Raw genomic sequence first — 15716 nt, 5'->3', positions numbered from 1 at the left:
GGAAGCAAAACACCTTCTTTCTCATTGAAAGATTAATAAAAGATAACTTACATCATCTCCGTTGCCCTTCAGCATTTGTCAGCCATAAGGGGAGTGCGTGTGGAGAAACCACAAGTTGTGTGACAGTCCTGAAGACCTCAATCATAACTAATCTTTGCTTGCATAGCATAAATGTAATATATTTCTGTAAGCTGCCTGACTTGAGTACAGGATGTCAAGGTCCTTCTAGGACCCTCATGTTCTTGCCTTAAAAATACATCTGATGGCTGAAGCACACCAGGTAATTTCCTTGCATCAGCTGAACCATTTTAACTTGAATTTGTGCATATCTGGGATTAAAAAGAACCCAAACAAAACTGACAACACCTGAGCCACTGGATTTAACCAGATAACTAGCTAGAAACCTGCTTGTTATCTTTGAGTGAACTGTATTTCATTCTGATCTCTGGATTTTTTTCCAGCTTTACAATTGCTTTGTGTTTAGGTGTAGAATGGAAAAGATTTGGCAGTTTAATAGGGAAGTTGGTCTCTGCACCTTCCTGAGGAGGGGGCGTGGAGAGGGAGGTGCTGAGTTCTGGGATCCAGTGATAGGACACATGGGAATGGTTCAAAGCTGCACCAGGAGAGGTTCAGACTGGTCGTTAGGAAGCATTTTTTTACTGAGAGGGTGTTCAAACACTGGAGGAGGCTTCCTTGAGAGGTGGTTGATGCCCCAGGCCTGTCACTGTTTAAGAGGCTTTTGGACAGTGCCCTTAACGACATGTGTTAACTTTTGGCCAGCCCTGAGGTGGTCAGGCAGTGGGAGCAGATGGTCATGGTAGGTCCCTTCCGATTGAAATAGTCTGTACTATATTCTGTTCTAAACAATGAGGTAATTCTGTAACAGTTGTATCCCTCTTAGTCTGTGTGCTACCGTGACAGAGGAATTTCTGTCGTGGTTTTGTTTTCTTCTTTTCCTCTCATCTTTTCTGTAACTCTCAGAAGATGCATCAGATTGACAAGAAACAAATCATTCTCATATCACTGACTGCATAAAATTAGAAGTCCATCACTTATGCCCTCTGGCGCACAGACGATTTAGAGGCATGCAACTCTCAGTTCTCTTACTGCTGTAAATTTGTGTGCTCAGATGCCTTTTGGTTACTTGTTTCCTAGATCTCTGAGAAAGTATCCTTGTTTCCCCACGTCTCTGGTAGTTCCCATTGAAGCCTCTCTGTCTTAAACTCATTAAAATTTCAGTCAGAGGAGATGAAGCAAATGTACCGAACAATGTGAAACTTGCTTGTTAGAGCCCCAGGACGTATTAACAAGCAATCTGAATCATGGTGCAGTTTATTGGAGCTGGTGGTGGTAAATACAGGCTTGTGAAGCTTTCGGGTCAGGCTGTAGCTTAGGAAGGCTGAGCCTTGCAGAACTCCAAGAGCAGAGCCATGATTGATGGTTGCAACTCTTGACTTCAGTGTAAGGCTGAAGTGAGGAGGTATAAAATGTAATGAGTTGGAACAGGAGAGCCAATAGGGAATATTAGGACTGGTATAGTTTGAGAGGTGTGTGCAGTTAGGGAAAACAATGTTATTCTACCTCAGTGACTTAGGAAAGTGCCAGGGATGGATTATCTGGGGACCCCTACTTAATTGTGTACAGCCATAACCTGCCAAGGTGCTACTTGCTGCCAGTTTGTGCCCTTGTGTGCAAAGGAAAATAAACCTGTTTAAGACTTCAGAAGGGTATGTGGCTGTTCCCACAAGCACCACAGGGCATATTCCCATGTTTCAAACTGGGATGAGCCTTCAAACTTTGGCTAGTTCGTAGTTCTGTAGGGTTTCAAACTTCTGTAAAATTACTGCCTAACAGAGAAGACTTATTTCTTCTTTCAAATCAGGGAAAGATTAATAATTTTCATTTTTAATCTGTAGTAGTGTCTTTTTCTTTCCCTCTGAAGAAAGGCTTTTTCACTTTAACAGAATATGGTAGCATTTAAACTGCACCTTCTTTTCAATAGGGGTGGTCCTTTAATTAAACATTTAATTCTGCAGAAACCAAAGAACAATAAAAAACATTTCAGCCTGGAATTGGTTATAAATGGTATCTTAAAAGGCATCCTTTGGGAGGCTTTGAGTCTTTACATTGGAATTCTGAAGATGAGTAGAGCTCGAAGCTGTTAAGTACGTGTCTCTGGCTCTGTAGATCTGCTGTAAGGGGGTGGGTTTGGCACAGAAGTCTCCCCCCCTCCTGGGGTCATGTGTAATGCTCTGTACTTTTTCATCATCTGCGCTGCTGGAGTCGGAGTTTTAAAACACAGTTCTGGGAACATTGGCCCCAAATGTCAGTTCTTGTGGGCCACATCACTGCTGGTGGTTTTAGCAGGAATCCTGAGCCCGCCTGTTTGCCGAGGGCAATGCTGTGGCTATTGCAAAACGCGGCTCCGGGTGTAGGCCCTGGACCAGAGCCTTTCCCAGTACCTGGAGAAATTTGGTGCTGGTAAGACCACATCAGTGGAGAGGCTAGTCTAGTGAAACAGTGAGTATGTTGCTTTTAGTTATTTGAAAAGAAACAGAAAAAGGAGGGGGGGGGGGGGGGAAATAGCTGTCTGAAGCATTCTTGCCTTGAGGCGCCGTGGCCTTTGCATGCCGCTGCCGGGGAGAGCCTTTGGCCTGTGCTCCACAGCTGAAGTTTTGGCAGTGACCAGTGTGCGCCAGAAAATGCAAATGTGAGGATTGTCACTTTGCTAAGCAGATTGAAGAGCAGCAAGGCATGTTCACTAACTACTCCAGAGACTCTTGAAAGGACACCAGCTAAATCCTAAAAAAACAATCTGCATTCTGCCTTTTGGCTGAGCCTAAAGTTCAGCTTGAAGGAACTGATTTGTGATGCTCCAGCTTGGATTTGCTGAAGGAAAGCTCTTGACTCCTCCAGGCCTCTCAGTAACGAATCTGTGGAACTCCCCCCAAAGTGGCTGCCATTTGACCAGTCATCTCCATCACCGAAGTCTGTTCCTGTGCAAAGGCACTGACTGAGTGCTGGGCACATCTGAGCTGGGCCCTAGTGAATTTGTGCATAAACAGCCGTGGCAGAGGTTGCTGGGAAGGGTGAGTTAGGGTGCTAAGGGGGCACTGCAAGACAGCAGTGAACCTGGGGAGACCCCAGCATGCATTGTTGAACCATGGCTTGTGATGTTCATACCAACCAAATCACCGTACAGAGTTATCCAGATGAGTGAGTGCTTCAGTTTGGCCAAGAATTTGATCCCTATTTGCTTTAAGAAAACGTGTTAAATTTCTTTTTAATTAGACTCATTAAACATGGCAATGTTAGCACTGTACATCATGGTGCCTGCTAATGGCTCTTCCCTTTGCAAACAGGCCTCCTCCGAGAAGCGCTGATGAATTGCAGCTATGGCAGTGTCCTGATGGCACATCGGGGCAGCTAATAATGAATCTTCCATTTGCAAAGCCCGTCACGCAGAGAACAGTAGCTGAATTGCAACAACCTTTCACAGGCCAGTTCATAACTGCTGTTAGAATCCAGAATAGGGAATATAAATAGAAACCCATGGAGTAATCCTAGAGAGGGCAGCACATATGTCTTATTCATAGGTGCGTTTAAGACGTTTGGCAGCAATATACTTTTTTTTCTAATAATCAGGTAACTGTTGTCTGGAATTGACTATACTTTTAAAAAGTTGCTTGGAAGCATTCTTTTCCATGCTGCAGTTTTACCTTTATTTTAATTTTTTTTAAGCTTATCATATATCATTCCTCTTTCAAATCAATATTCAGTTAGTTATTCACTTCCATTTTCATAACAAAAGTCAATATTAGCTCCAGCAGAGATTTGTTTCCTTGAATCAATAAAACCAGTGTGTGGCAGTACATATTTTAACAGGAAAGCAACTAGGATTTCAGGGGGTACTTTTACTATATAACTGTTAAAATGTAAGAAGTTTAAGAAGAGAAAGGAGGAGTTACCTGGAAGGTCAAGGGATCCCACTTTCAATTTCCTACACATCTATTGGAACCATTGGCTGTAATTGTCTTCCTTACCTGCAAGATCCCTCCAGAGCAAAAAGTTGTTTCATAATTCTTTTGGAAGGGAACTGTGGTTCCTGATGTGTGATTAGATACTGCAAGTACTTCTTTTTCCTTCTAACACTTACACAGTAAAAAAAATACAAGAAGGCATCATCCCTCTGTTAGAGTTGAGGCACAGAGAGATCAGTGGACACGTTTTCAGCATAGCTTCACTTCTCCTCAAGCACCTAAATGAAGAGTCCTGATTTTTGCAACAGCTCCGCGTTCCTGGTCAGTCCACTTCATCTGAACAATATGCCAAGCTCCGTTTCCTTTCCTAAGAGCTCTTCAGAGCTTGCCATAGGTTGCTCACGTTCTAATGCTGTGGGGAGTGAAGTTTGTAACTTTGTAGTTAAGCTCCCACTTCTTTAGTAAAACCAGGGAAGGTTGCTGTGGGACTTCCCTTTTCCATTACAGATATTTTCCAGTCCCAAACGCTGCTAGAGTCGTGATAAACTATGCGGACAATGGGATAAAGGAGGAATGCATACTAATCCAGTATTAATTTTAAATTATTATTATTATTATGCATAATTATTATGCGCACTGACCTGGTATTATTAATTATTATAAGCTGCATACCTGTTGTGTGGAACTAGCAATAACATTAAGAAAGCTGGAGGTACTCCAAGGAACTTCCTCTGGAGTCCGCAGTCTCTGATTGACTATCTTTTCATTTGATAACTATTCTATTCCTGCTACAGCTACTGAACAGCCTGGTGATAAACCTGAACAGCATCGCCTCTGGAGAGAGAGCTTGTGTATAATGATGTATTGTCAATATCTAAGGCAGCGCAGCTTTGGGTTATGGAGAATCCGTAACCCCATGGAGTTTTGTGCGTGTTGCAGATAGGCTACTTAAGGGTTTTTCTTCCTGAAATGTGGGGTTTTTTCAGTGGATTTTCCCCTCTGGTTAGAGAAAAGTTAGTAAAGCTGAAGAAACTAAATTTTAGCCCTAACAATCAAAATCTCCATAAAATCAATCTTGTCTTCTGGAGGCCGTTACGCTAGGTTTTTCCATCATGGACACGTGTGCATAAGCCTTACACCAGCATTAGGAAAGTTTCTTGCTCTCATGTATTTTTAGAGGGTTTCTTGCCTCTTACTGAGAGGGAATTCCTGATAGGCCATGCCAAGTGTCTTGGCTCTGCAGTGCATATCAGGGATGTCTAATGCTTAACCTGTCTGAAATGTCTGGTTAAATCAAGTTAGTGTTCTTATGCTGCAGAGCAGCATGTAGGTCTTGCTTAACCGGTGCTTTCTGGTGAACTTCCATGGAACTTGCTGGTAGTTGAATGCAGAGATCATTTCTGAGAGTAATAGTCTCCAGAAATCTGTAACCACATTTTGGTAGAGATTATTTTCTAGTCGCTGTTTTTCCTGACTCAGTTTCCTTCTGTAGTGATTAAGAAAACCTGACACTTGCTAAGAAGGTTGAGAACTGGAGGAAAACCTCCCTGCAGTGTTTCACTGCTCGCTTGAGCCAGGACTCAAGCAAAACCTTTCTCTTTGTGGGCCGCATCTTTTTGTGTGCGGCCTCTCAGTGTAGTCATGAAGTCATTCACCCTGACTGAAAACTGCTGCAGGAGTCTTCTCTACCAGAAATGGAGTTTAATGTTCACGGTCCATGAAAACTCCAACAGAGCGAAGCAAAGGGCGTCGGTGCTGTTTGCTGAAATCCTGGTATGTCCTAGAGTTCAGCTGTCTGCAGTTGACAGAATTGATACTGGAATTGGTCCTCAGTCCAGAAGTGTGTTTTGCTACAAGTGTTTTCCAGCATTACTGTTCTCTTCTTGTGGTGCACTATATTTGATTTTCTGCTGTGAGACAGGCAAGACAATTAGGACTGTGATGCTATGGTAATGAGTGCATGGAGATGGTAGCAACCTCTATATTTAGGCTGCCTTAACATTTCCACTCTAAAGTAATCACTCAAGCTCTCCTAAGTACTCTTACTCAGCTACTGTTGGCAGCAGGCATTTGAAATGCAGCCTCAGATACAATCTTGGGAATTAGATGTGTGTCTCTGAAATTTTGCTCAGGTCTGTATGAGTTACAAGGCTTTTGAAAATTGCCTTGAAAATTTTCTTCTCTCCCTGGATGTAAAAATAACCGAACAGGAATGTATATTCAGAAAAGAGTTGGGCTCAAAACAATGTTTGCAGGAGCAGCAGGGAGTCTGTGGGGCTGTGTGGGAGCTTGCATTGTAGCGCTTCAGAATGACAGGCCATGGACATGTCCTCCAAATGCCACTCCAGATGCACGTGCCCCTTGCCATTAGACCTGTTGGGTTAGGCATGGCATTAAGCTAACGTGACTGTTGTGGCAGCCAGAATTAGACTGGGATCTTTGTGCATTCTTTCACTGCACACCAAATGCACAGATGGACCAGCTGAGATTTCCACGTGCTGTAGAGGAGAGATGTATCTCAAGCAGACTACTGAGCGTTTCTTCCAGAAGCCACCTCCTTGTAGTCCATCAGTTCTGTTTTGAGGCAGCAGGCAAAGATGTGCTGAACGAGGTTAACAGTGGCTGATAGCATCGTGTTTCTCCTCTGCACCCTCTCCTTACTGGGACTGTTCTCACAAAACCCTTTTGTAAATGAAATTGGGCTCTTTGCTCCAACCAAAGCCAGTCTAGATGTTTCCAGAGGTACAAATAAAGGTGGCTTCTCTGCCTTCCAGTGTACTAAACCCTAATTTTCTTCATCTCCCAGACACTATCTAAGAACAGATGGGTAATTGGTCACAACAGTTTCATGCCTCAGACCAGCTACTAAGATCTGGATGAGTGCACATAAACCTTCCCCTTTTTCCGGCTGTAATCTCTCCCTCTGTGATATTTAGAGCAGTGAGGAAAAAAAATGGTGTTATTTATTCTTCCTTCTTTTCAGGGAACCAGGACTTCCAGTTTTCTTTCTACATTAATACTGTGACATGAAATAAATGTTTGTCTCCATTGTAAGCTTTCCTTTACACAGAGGTAGCCAACAGGGCTCTAAATTTTGGCTGGCTGCTAAGGTCAAGAAGGCATAAATACTTAGATGAAATTCTTCTGCAGCGTATTATTCCTCGCCTTTCATTTTAACTGGCCCTGTATGAGTAGGAGTCGTTATGTTTACTAAAAGAAAAAGAAAAAAAAAAGTGTGATCATACATGTTTTTAACAGCTCTCAAGAGTCCTGTTTCTGTAATAGCCTTATTAATGTTTAAAATGGGAAAACAGAAACCAAATATTTAAGGTAAGAACACTTCATATTGTGCTTTCCATCTGACGACAGACCCATGTGAGATCTTACTGAGCACTGCCTTGTCAGGCTTTCAAAGCCAAAACAAAACAAGCAAATTAACTGAAGTTGGCTTTGCCAATCTCTTTAATTACTGCTAGGGTAATGAGATCAGCTTTTCTTGTTTCGATAGTGTCACCACGAAACTGGAGGGCATTGTGGTATATTAAGTGATCTTTTAATTACGGAAGAACAGTTCAGCTCCAACCCTAAAGTCCCGCAAGCAAAAGGTATTTTGATGGGATTGTTTGAAGGAGCCTCCTGGGACCAGAAATTCCAAGTTACGACTCTGAAATTAGCGCTTGATAGGTTGTAACCCACCATTGCAAAAACCCTTCCTCTAATTTGTTTAGGTTTTTACACAGCTTGTACTTCAAGCTGCCTGCTCCTAGCAGAGCTGTAAGGGGCCATGAAGGCAAGCCTGCGTGAGCAGCAGTGCGCCCTCGGAGCCAGGACTGCCGCTCCCGGGAACAGTCAGGGTGAGATCACAGCAGGGGGCTCAGCTGCTCTAAGGAGAAGCCGATGAACTGCCTTTTCTGCTTCAACATCAGAAATGTTAAGTGCGGCCCCTCCTCGGAACTTCACAGATCCAAGTTTCAAATGTCAAATGCTGTGAGGTAGGGTTAGCCCGAGCTGATGCTCTGGAGCTGCGGGGTTGCGCTGAAGCAGGCGGGGACAGAGGGTGCTGCTCTGCTGCCAGCAGGCTGAGCGCTCGGCAGGCTGTTTCCTACTCCGAGTTTGTTTTGTGTGACAGTAGCATCTAGAGGTTTCAAAAGGAATTAAAGCCCTCTTTGCTGATGGCTGTGCATAACAGTCGGTCCCTACTTTAAATGTAGGTAAAAAATTTTAAAAGACAGAAAAGGAACCAAGCTCAGGCTGAGATTTCAGTCAAGCAAGCATCCTTCTTTGGGTGCAGTAGACAGTGCTTTGTCCTCTCACCCATCCCTGTTTTAGCTTGGGAGAACTGAATGGCATTTACAAAAGCTCCTTGGGCTACAAATCATTAATCCATTAACAGCCTGCATAACTCACCACCCATGTTGGTCCAAGAAAAGAGGTAACTTTTCCCAGTTCTAGCTGTGCCATGGGGAGGAGGTTGGGTTAGGTGGGTCCTTACCATTACCCGAGCCACCCTGATGCTGTTCATCACTTAAAACCAAAGTGCAGGAGAACCATTGCAGCGTGACAGCACTGTGACTGCTGTGCGTGGGTTTGGGTTTGCTGATGCAGCCTCTGCCTCTCCTGTGTGGAGCCCAACGTGGTGCTCCATGGGGAGGCTGGGCAGGTGATTCTGTGCTGTGAGCTGGACATGCCTTACAGCCGTGCAGGCTGGCTGCTGTGCGGGTAGTGTGGTGCTTCGTCGGGAGGGAGAAGGCTTCTGCTCTTGCATTCGCGTGGTGTGATCTGATGACCACCCTCAGATCTTCCTCCTTGGCTGAGCTGTTACGGAAGCTGTTGCGGTTTTAGCAGAAGACTTGGGTCTCTCCCAGTGTGAAGTCTAAGCTGCAGCAGTGTAACCATGAGTTGGAGTCTTGCTTTGTCTTCTCCCATCTCACGCTGATCTCTTGCGTTTCAGATTGCCTATGCTGCAGTGGACTGTGCCAAAGAACAGAATCATGACCTGTGCAAGCAGGAGGGGGTTGATGGCTACCCCACCTTCAACTATTACAACTACGGGAAATTTGTGGAGAAATATACTGGAGAAAGAGGGGTAAGTGAAAGCAAGAGTCATCGCCTGATAGTGGGAGGAGGGACTCCTCTGCCTGTGCTGCCTGGCAAATGAAAACTGTGGGGTAAATTTTTATCGTGCTGAAAGGACATTTATCTGCTGGTGTTGCTGTCTTACATGGATGAATCATTGTGTACCACACCCCTGTGCATCTCTGCATCGAGAACATGCTTGGTCTATTTTAGGAACACAAGAAGAGGAAAAAGGAGTAGATTGGGTAATGTTTTGTGTATGTTTTATTCTCTAAGCTGAAGGCTGTGAGCGAATTTGGACTGAGTGGAAGTGAAGGGTTTATTGCATGGGCTGCTGCTAGCTGCAGAAATGCCAGAAAATACAGAACTTAATTCCTGTCAGTTCTGGACCTGGATCCTGCATGTGTTGCAAATGTGTTACGGGTGCACTGGTCTGCCAAACAGCAATAGGCCATTGGTTTTATAGCAGGGACTAAACTGTCCTTTGGAGACTGGGGGAAACTAAATATCTCATTCTCAATCAGATTCAGTCCTGGAGCTCTGGAGGGAAAGACCAATTGTGCCATCTAGCCCGTGGGCTAAAGTTTCATCCTTTTGTCCTGCTGTGGCCAGCCAATTATATACTATGAGTACAGGGGGCAGGAATGGCCTTTCATGGTTGTGAAGTGCTGGAAAATAAGGGAGCAATCCAATTATTTGTGTGCGGTCTTTGTAATAACCTTTGAGAGGCAGGTTATTCCTCAGCCATGATCGATTGCCTGGAGGAGCTAGGGTCTGCAGGAAAAACTTGGGGTCTTCAAGCCATCCAGTGGTTTTGAAAAAAATAGCCTTGCCTGAAGTTATTGCTGCTATTACAGCTCACCAAATTATAGAGGAGCCTGAAGAAGAAAAGCCAAATTCTGAGGTTCTTAGTCAGGAGCTTAGGGAAGTCTTCGTGGAGCTTTGCCTCCCAGTTTTCTCCAGCATTAGAACCCCAGTAATTACCATTTTATGGTGCTGCTCCAGGCGTTGTTATGGATACTGTGTTCAGTTCTGATTGTGGATCTCTCTTTGAAAGTAAAAGATGGGTACAGTAGCCAACAATTAAGTAAAATTTCAGCCGCAATTTTTGTATTTCTAACCCATACTTACAGAAATGATATATGAAAGGAAGTATCTGTGGTGGCTGATAAAAAGAATTTAGCAAGACAGGAGTGCTCTGAGGCCACAGCAGCTTGAAGATGATTATCTCTGTGCTGGAAAGTGGACTGACTAATCCCCTACGTGCAGTCAACCTTGGGGAGAACTAAATTACCCAACGGGAACATTGCAATCTCTCTGTTTCTGGCATCTGTGTTGCTCCTCTTCTGGGACCTATGGTCTTCTGTTTGTGCAGCATCAAAGTAGGTTTTGTTATTTCCCATCATGGTGACACAGGAGGCAGTGCTAAGTACAGGGCCTTCCATGGAGGTTCCAGCTGTTCACAGATCTGTTTCAGTAACGAGGGTTTTCATTGTTAAAGGACATCTCATCAGCAGGGCAGTACCTTTTGAACCATCTTGGCCAACCACCTCCAACTTCGCAGAATAAATCTCAGGAGAGAGCATCAGGGACCAGGGGACCTGTTCTCAGGTCCCAGTTCTGACACTGAATCAGGAGATGTCCACGGGTGTTTAGTTCAGTGTGGTCCAGCCAGTGTATCGTTGTTTCATGTGGGCTGGTAAGAAGAGAGGCGATGTCAGTGGCCATGGGGGTAACATGACAGGAGCTGCAGCAGGAGCCGTGGTCGGTAGAGCAGGAGCTTTGAGCTCCTTGCCACCCCACACTGGAGCACTGGCTGTGGGGTAGAAAATGACCCCAGTGGTAGCCTGTAAGGCATCCCCCACACCTCAAAGGGAACTGCAGTTCCAGAGAAGAGATTTTTAGGGTGTTTCACCCCAGGCAACTTGAACAAGGAAGAGTCAGGACACCCTCTGACCCAGCTGCCCGTTGAATAACTTGCAGACAGGCAGCTTTGGTAACCATGGTCTTTTCTTGGGGCTATTGATTCCCAGGTGTCTCCAGATGGTATGGCCAAAGCTTGTCCCTTCATATTTTTTCAGTGGAAGAATAGGCAATAATTTTTTAGAAGAATGTTTTGTTGTTCAGCCTTCTCAAAAGTTACACAGCTTTGGGGTTTGGTTTTGGTTTGGTTTTAGTTTGGTTTTATTTGTTTGGGGTTTTTGAAAGTCAAACTTTGACTTCTGGCTTTGTTCTCTACCTCTTTGTGTGTTCCCTCTTTATTGCCAGTTCTGACTGGTGTGTTTTAGGATTGCTGAAACATAAAATTGTTGGATTTGAGTGGGATCAGTGTTACTTGCTCAGGCAACTGCAGCGTTGTGGTACCAGTAAGTAGGTTGTGCAAAGTTCTGGGCCCTCTGAAATGCTTGCAAGTTGTGTCCAGAGCTTTCCTTGGCAAAGGAAACTGCTGGCATAAATAGAAATTGCAAGTTAATGAAATACAGAGGGCAGCATCCAGGCATCCACATTGACAGCAATTTTGATGGAAACTTGAAAAATGACAATTCCCATCATCTGAGGCTGTGGGAAAGGAGGAAGACTGTAAGCAATACTGTTAAGGGATGTGTGTGTAGCCAGCAAATGATCCCCTTACCTCCTTTCAGAAGGACACAGGTAACACACAGATGTGGCATGGAAATGTCTTTGAGCTTTTCTGACCAAAAAATTCCTCAGAACAAATTTTACTTGTTCCTGTGAGTTTTAAGGCTTTTTTCTCTGTGTCCCATCTTCGAAGTTTGATGTGTGACATCTGTATGGACATTTTCCCCTTGCATTGCAGTAGAGGGGTGCTGGACCAGAGCACTGCACGCTGAGATAACGCAGAAGCAGTAGCTGTTCCTTAGTTTATATTCTGCTGTAGGATGCTGAAGCTGGAAGTGTTCCTTAGCATTGTTTTGGTTTGTTTACAAAGATATGACCCATATTTTTCTTTCTTCAAACCCAGGAGTCTGGATTCACCACTTTCATGCGAACCCTGAGAGAAAGAGACCATGAAAGAGTAGGAAAGAAGAAGGATGAATTGTAGTTTCTGCCTCAAAAGAAGCTTTCCGCTGCACTGTGAATGGTTCCAGGTCTTTTGTTAATGCACCTGAGACTTCACATATTCTCAAGACAGAGACTTTTTTTTATAAACAGCCATGGCCATTTTGTACAATTTTGAAATAAAGCGAAACCACTTGATTTTTAAAAGGAAAATAAATTAGAATGTTGCCATAATGTTTTAAAGAAAACTTAGCATTTTCTCTCATGTTGTGAGACTATGCCCACTGACACTCCTATGCAATATTTTTGTAGTCTCTAGTGTGTCTGTAGGTGATGTTGTTTGATGGGGTGATTTTTTTTTAAAGGTGTTGCAGTACACATAAAAAACAAAGGGGAGGGGAGAGGGGACACATTTTTTGGTTTGGTGGTGTTTGGGGTTTTGTTTTTTTGGTTTTTTTTTTCAAACCAGTGAAGGAAAACGGGACTTGTAAGACACAGGTTTATTCAAATGCAGTTTTATGTTCTTGTGAAGTAGTTACTTGTTCTTCAGTGAGATTTGGGGGGACAATTTTAAGGTGCTCAGGGATAAATACGGTATCTGAGTTAATGAAGACGTTAACATTGACCAGTCCAGATCTGTTGATTGCATTTAAATCAGGGCTGTTTACATACCTTTGTAGAATGTATTGAGTGAATTAAGCCAAGTATCAAAAATCAGCAGAACATGGGTAGGATTGAGCTAAACTCTTTTTTTTTTGGGCATCAATATTGTCAAACACACCTGCAAGTGATGGCAGGAGTGACTGTTTATGGGGTGTGTGGTTACCCTTATGGGGTATACAATCTCCCTTCAAATCATGATGGGGCCATATCGAGTATGTCTTGGGAAGTGTTACGTTCAACTGTTTTGATAAATATGTAATACTTTTGATAATGCAGTAATTATGTGTATTATGTGTTTACATTCCAAAAGTTTATCTGCATTTGTATGTGGGAGTTTTCCCTTTTCTTCTTTAAGGAGTTGCATAAACAATCTCTGACAAAATCATCACTGTAAAACCTGTATTAGCAGCAGTTGAAATGTGTTACACTCTTGATGCTTAAAAAAAAACCCCAAACTATGTTGATCTGGAGGTACTTATGTCTTCACAGGAGGGAGAGGGAGGGGCAGGAAGTTGTGATTCACTTTCAACTCAAAATAAATTTTAAAAAAGACAAGTATTTTTATTGTTAATCAGCCTTGTTCAGCTTCTTCCCCTCCAGGTGTGCTTCCAAAGCTGGTGATGGTTTAGGAAGAGCCAGCATACAGAGGATGGGGTCCCAGCACCCCTTTGCCAGGGGTCCGGCTGTGCTGAGCGGTACGGTGGGGTGGTCAGACTCCATCTGCCTCAGCACTTGGCAGGTGAACAAAGCAGCTCTTCACAGTGAAGAACGATACCCTGGGTCTGAGATATTCCTCTTGCTCCTCAGCCTGCCTGTCTCATTTTCTTCTGCTCATTTGGCTCCTTGGTGAAGGCCGTGCTAATGGACAGCTTGGTGCTGTGCTGCTCAGGAGGTGAATGGCATCTTCTCTCCTCCCTGGATATTTTTTCCTCCTCTCTCTCACCCAATTAATGGCACTATATGTTTGGCACTCGTTAAGCTGCTGAACCCATTAGTGAGTAATCTGGAATACCGGTAGCCTGATTGGCCTTGTATGGTAGCCAGCTTGTTAACCACGACATCCATTTGAACGGCAAAGGAGCTGTGCCAAGTATCTTCCCTTATTAGGCACCTGATGAGTCTCTTCACTCAAAAAAATCAGCTGCCTGGAAGTACATAATATCCTGGTGCGAAAGTAGCTTAATTTATTAAGTCTCTTACTGTGTTGTTTTCTTTTCTGTTAGCGGTTACTTCATGTTGCCTTTTGTACTTTTGCATAAGATCATGGTGATTCTTTCTTTCAAGCTATCCTCTACATCAGTAGCAAGCATGCTGCCCTGCATTTAGGAAATAAACCACACATTGATGCCATTAGATTTCAAACAGGAATTACTTTGCTTCCTAGCAAACTACTGAGTATGATTGGCCCAGAATTTTTTGCAGGTTTCCTTTTAATCTGAGTCAAAGCAGCTGGCATTGGAGAAGTACATTCTCCAGAGATGTGGGAGCATGGCTGGGCATAAGCTGTGCTGCTGTTTGGGCTAATTGCTGAGAAATGCAGGCTTCTTCCAAAAAAAGGGGAGTGGGGGGGGGGGGGGAATCATAGCATGCCAATGGTGACATCACTTGTCAGGATCATTCTGAATTATAGGCTTTATTAAATGTTTAGGATAGGACAATTGCACACTGTGCTTCAGACCAGTAATTCCTTACAGCTGGTTACACCGTAATAAAACTAAAAGTAAGGATTCTCGTTTTTCCCTCCAGTCTTTTGTCAGTTACATCTTGGACTTGGGCATTCTTTTTTTTTTTTTCTTGGCTAATCATGTGTTAATGCACAAATATAAAATATTTGAGAATAATTTACCTTCTGTTACAGGGTCATGACTCATCTGGTTTATAGTCTGAATGGTTTTTGAAAAGTACAGTTTTGAACACTATAAACGATTACATCAAACAGCTGACAAAAGCCTTAGTTACTGTGAACTAGAGTGTACCACGAGCTTTGCCTCCAAGCCTCTTTAATTAGTAGACCAGGTCTGGATCTCAGTTACACTGTGGTAATTCTGTTGCCTCCAGTAAAGCAAAAGTTGGTGTTTATATTTGCTAGTGAAGTCAGTTTATGTTTAGATTTGCATCAGTCAAGTTGTGGTTTATTTATTTTTTCTATAGACTGAATGAAAGTATCTTACATGTAACAGCTCTTACTTTGTGCAGTTAGGAGGTTGGTCCTTTCACGCATGCAGACTTTCCAGCCTGTGGTAGTAGATGCAGCTCCCAGAGGCTTGTAACCATGGAGGAATTTCTGCCATGGTTAGAAGTGAGTAATCTGGGCTTTCAAATCACAGATCGCTTACTGACAAGAAACTTCCTCACTGGTAACAAGTGGTTTGCATTGAATTGGAGGTTCTGCTCTTGCAGTTATGGGTTTGGTCTTTCAGCCCTTTTAAGATGTGATTCAAAGGTCTTGGACATCATCTACATGGTTAACCCTAAGGAGATTAAATCTTATCGAGGAAGGGTAAAAAGTGGACATGGGAGAGGCCGAGTGAGGGTTGTGTAGAGCTTTGTTCCTCATGGTTGGCTTGAACAAGATATAAATAGCCCATGGGTCTGTCTGAGCCGCGTTGTGTAGTCCCAGAGATGAAGGGAGCAGCCCCAGGGTTCTGCTGGGATCTGCTGGTAGGAAATGGTTTTCCCATCTGATGGCAGAACCTGAGATGTTGGATGTGTTTCATCCACAAAGAGGAAGGAAAATGGAGCCTGGACAAGATCCTAGGAGAGTGAATTCTCTGGGATGTGCGAGACCCATGTTGGAGTCCTGAGATGAGTGTAAGTTTATACCCCAGTCCTCTGCAGCCCAGGAGGAGAATTTGGCTTCTGCTGTAGAGGAGTTGCCGCTCTATCTCTGACCCAGAAGCTACGTCCTTGTTTGTTCAAACTACAGCAACTCCTACAGAAGTGACTGGAAGCGATTTGCTTTTCCAGTGTGAATCA

The 15716-nt window shown here is 43.7% G+C and overlaps 1 protein-coding gene across 1 annotated transcript in view; it reads left to right on the top strand.

Annotated features, from left to right (window-relative positions):
• PDIA5 (protein disulfide isomerase family A member 5) overlaps positions 1 to 12319 on the top strand; it is a 102554-nt gene extending 90235 nt beyond the window's left edge. The window contains exons 16-17 of the mRNA XM_084265441.1: positions 8932 to 9066; positions 12040 to 12319. Of these exons, the coding sequence (XP_084121567.1) occupies positions 8932 to 9066; positions 12040 to 12120 (216 nt within the window). The 3' untranslated portion in view covers positions 12121 to 12319. The remainder of the gene's footprint in view (positions 1 to 8931; positions 9067 to 12039) is intronic.
• Positions 12320 to 15716: the final 3397 nt, after the last annotated feature.

This window comes from Gallinula chloropus (assembly GCF_964237585.1).
Source record: "Gallinula chloropus genome assembly, chromosome: 5".
Taxonomy (NCBI): Eukaryota; Metazoa; Chordata; class Aves; order Gruiformes; family Rallidae; genus Gallinula; species Gallinula chloropus.
This window is presented reverse-complemented; position numbering and strand designations above follow the sequence as displayed.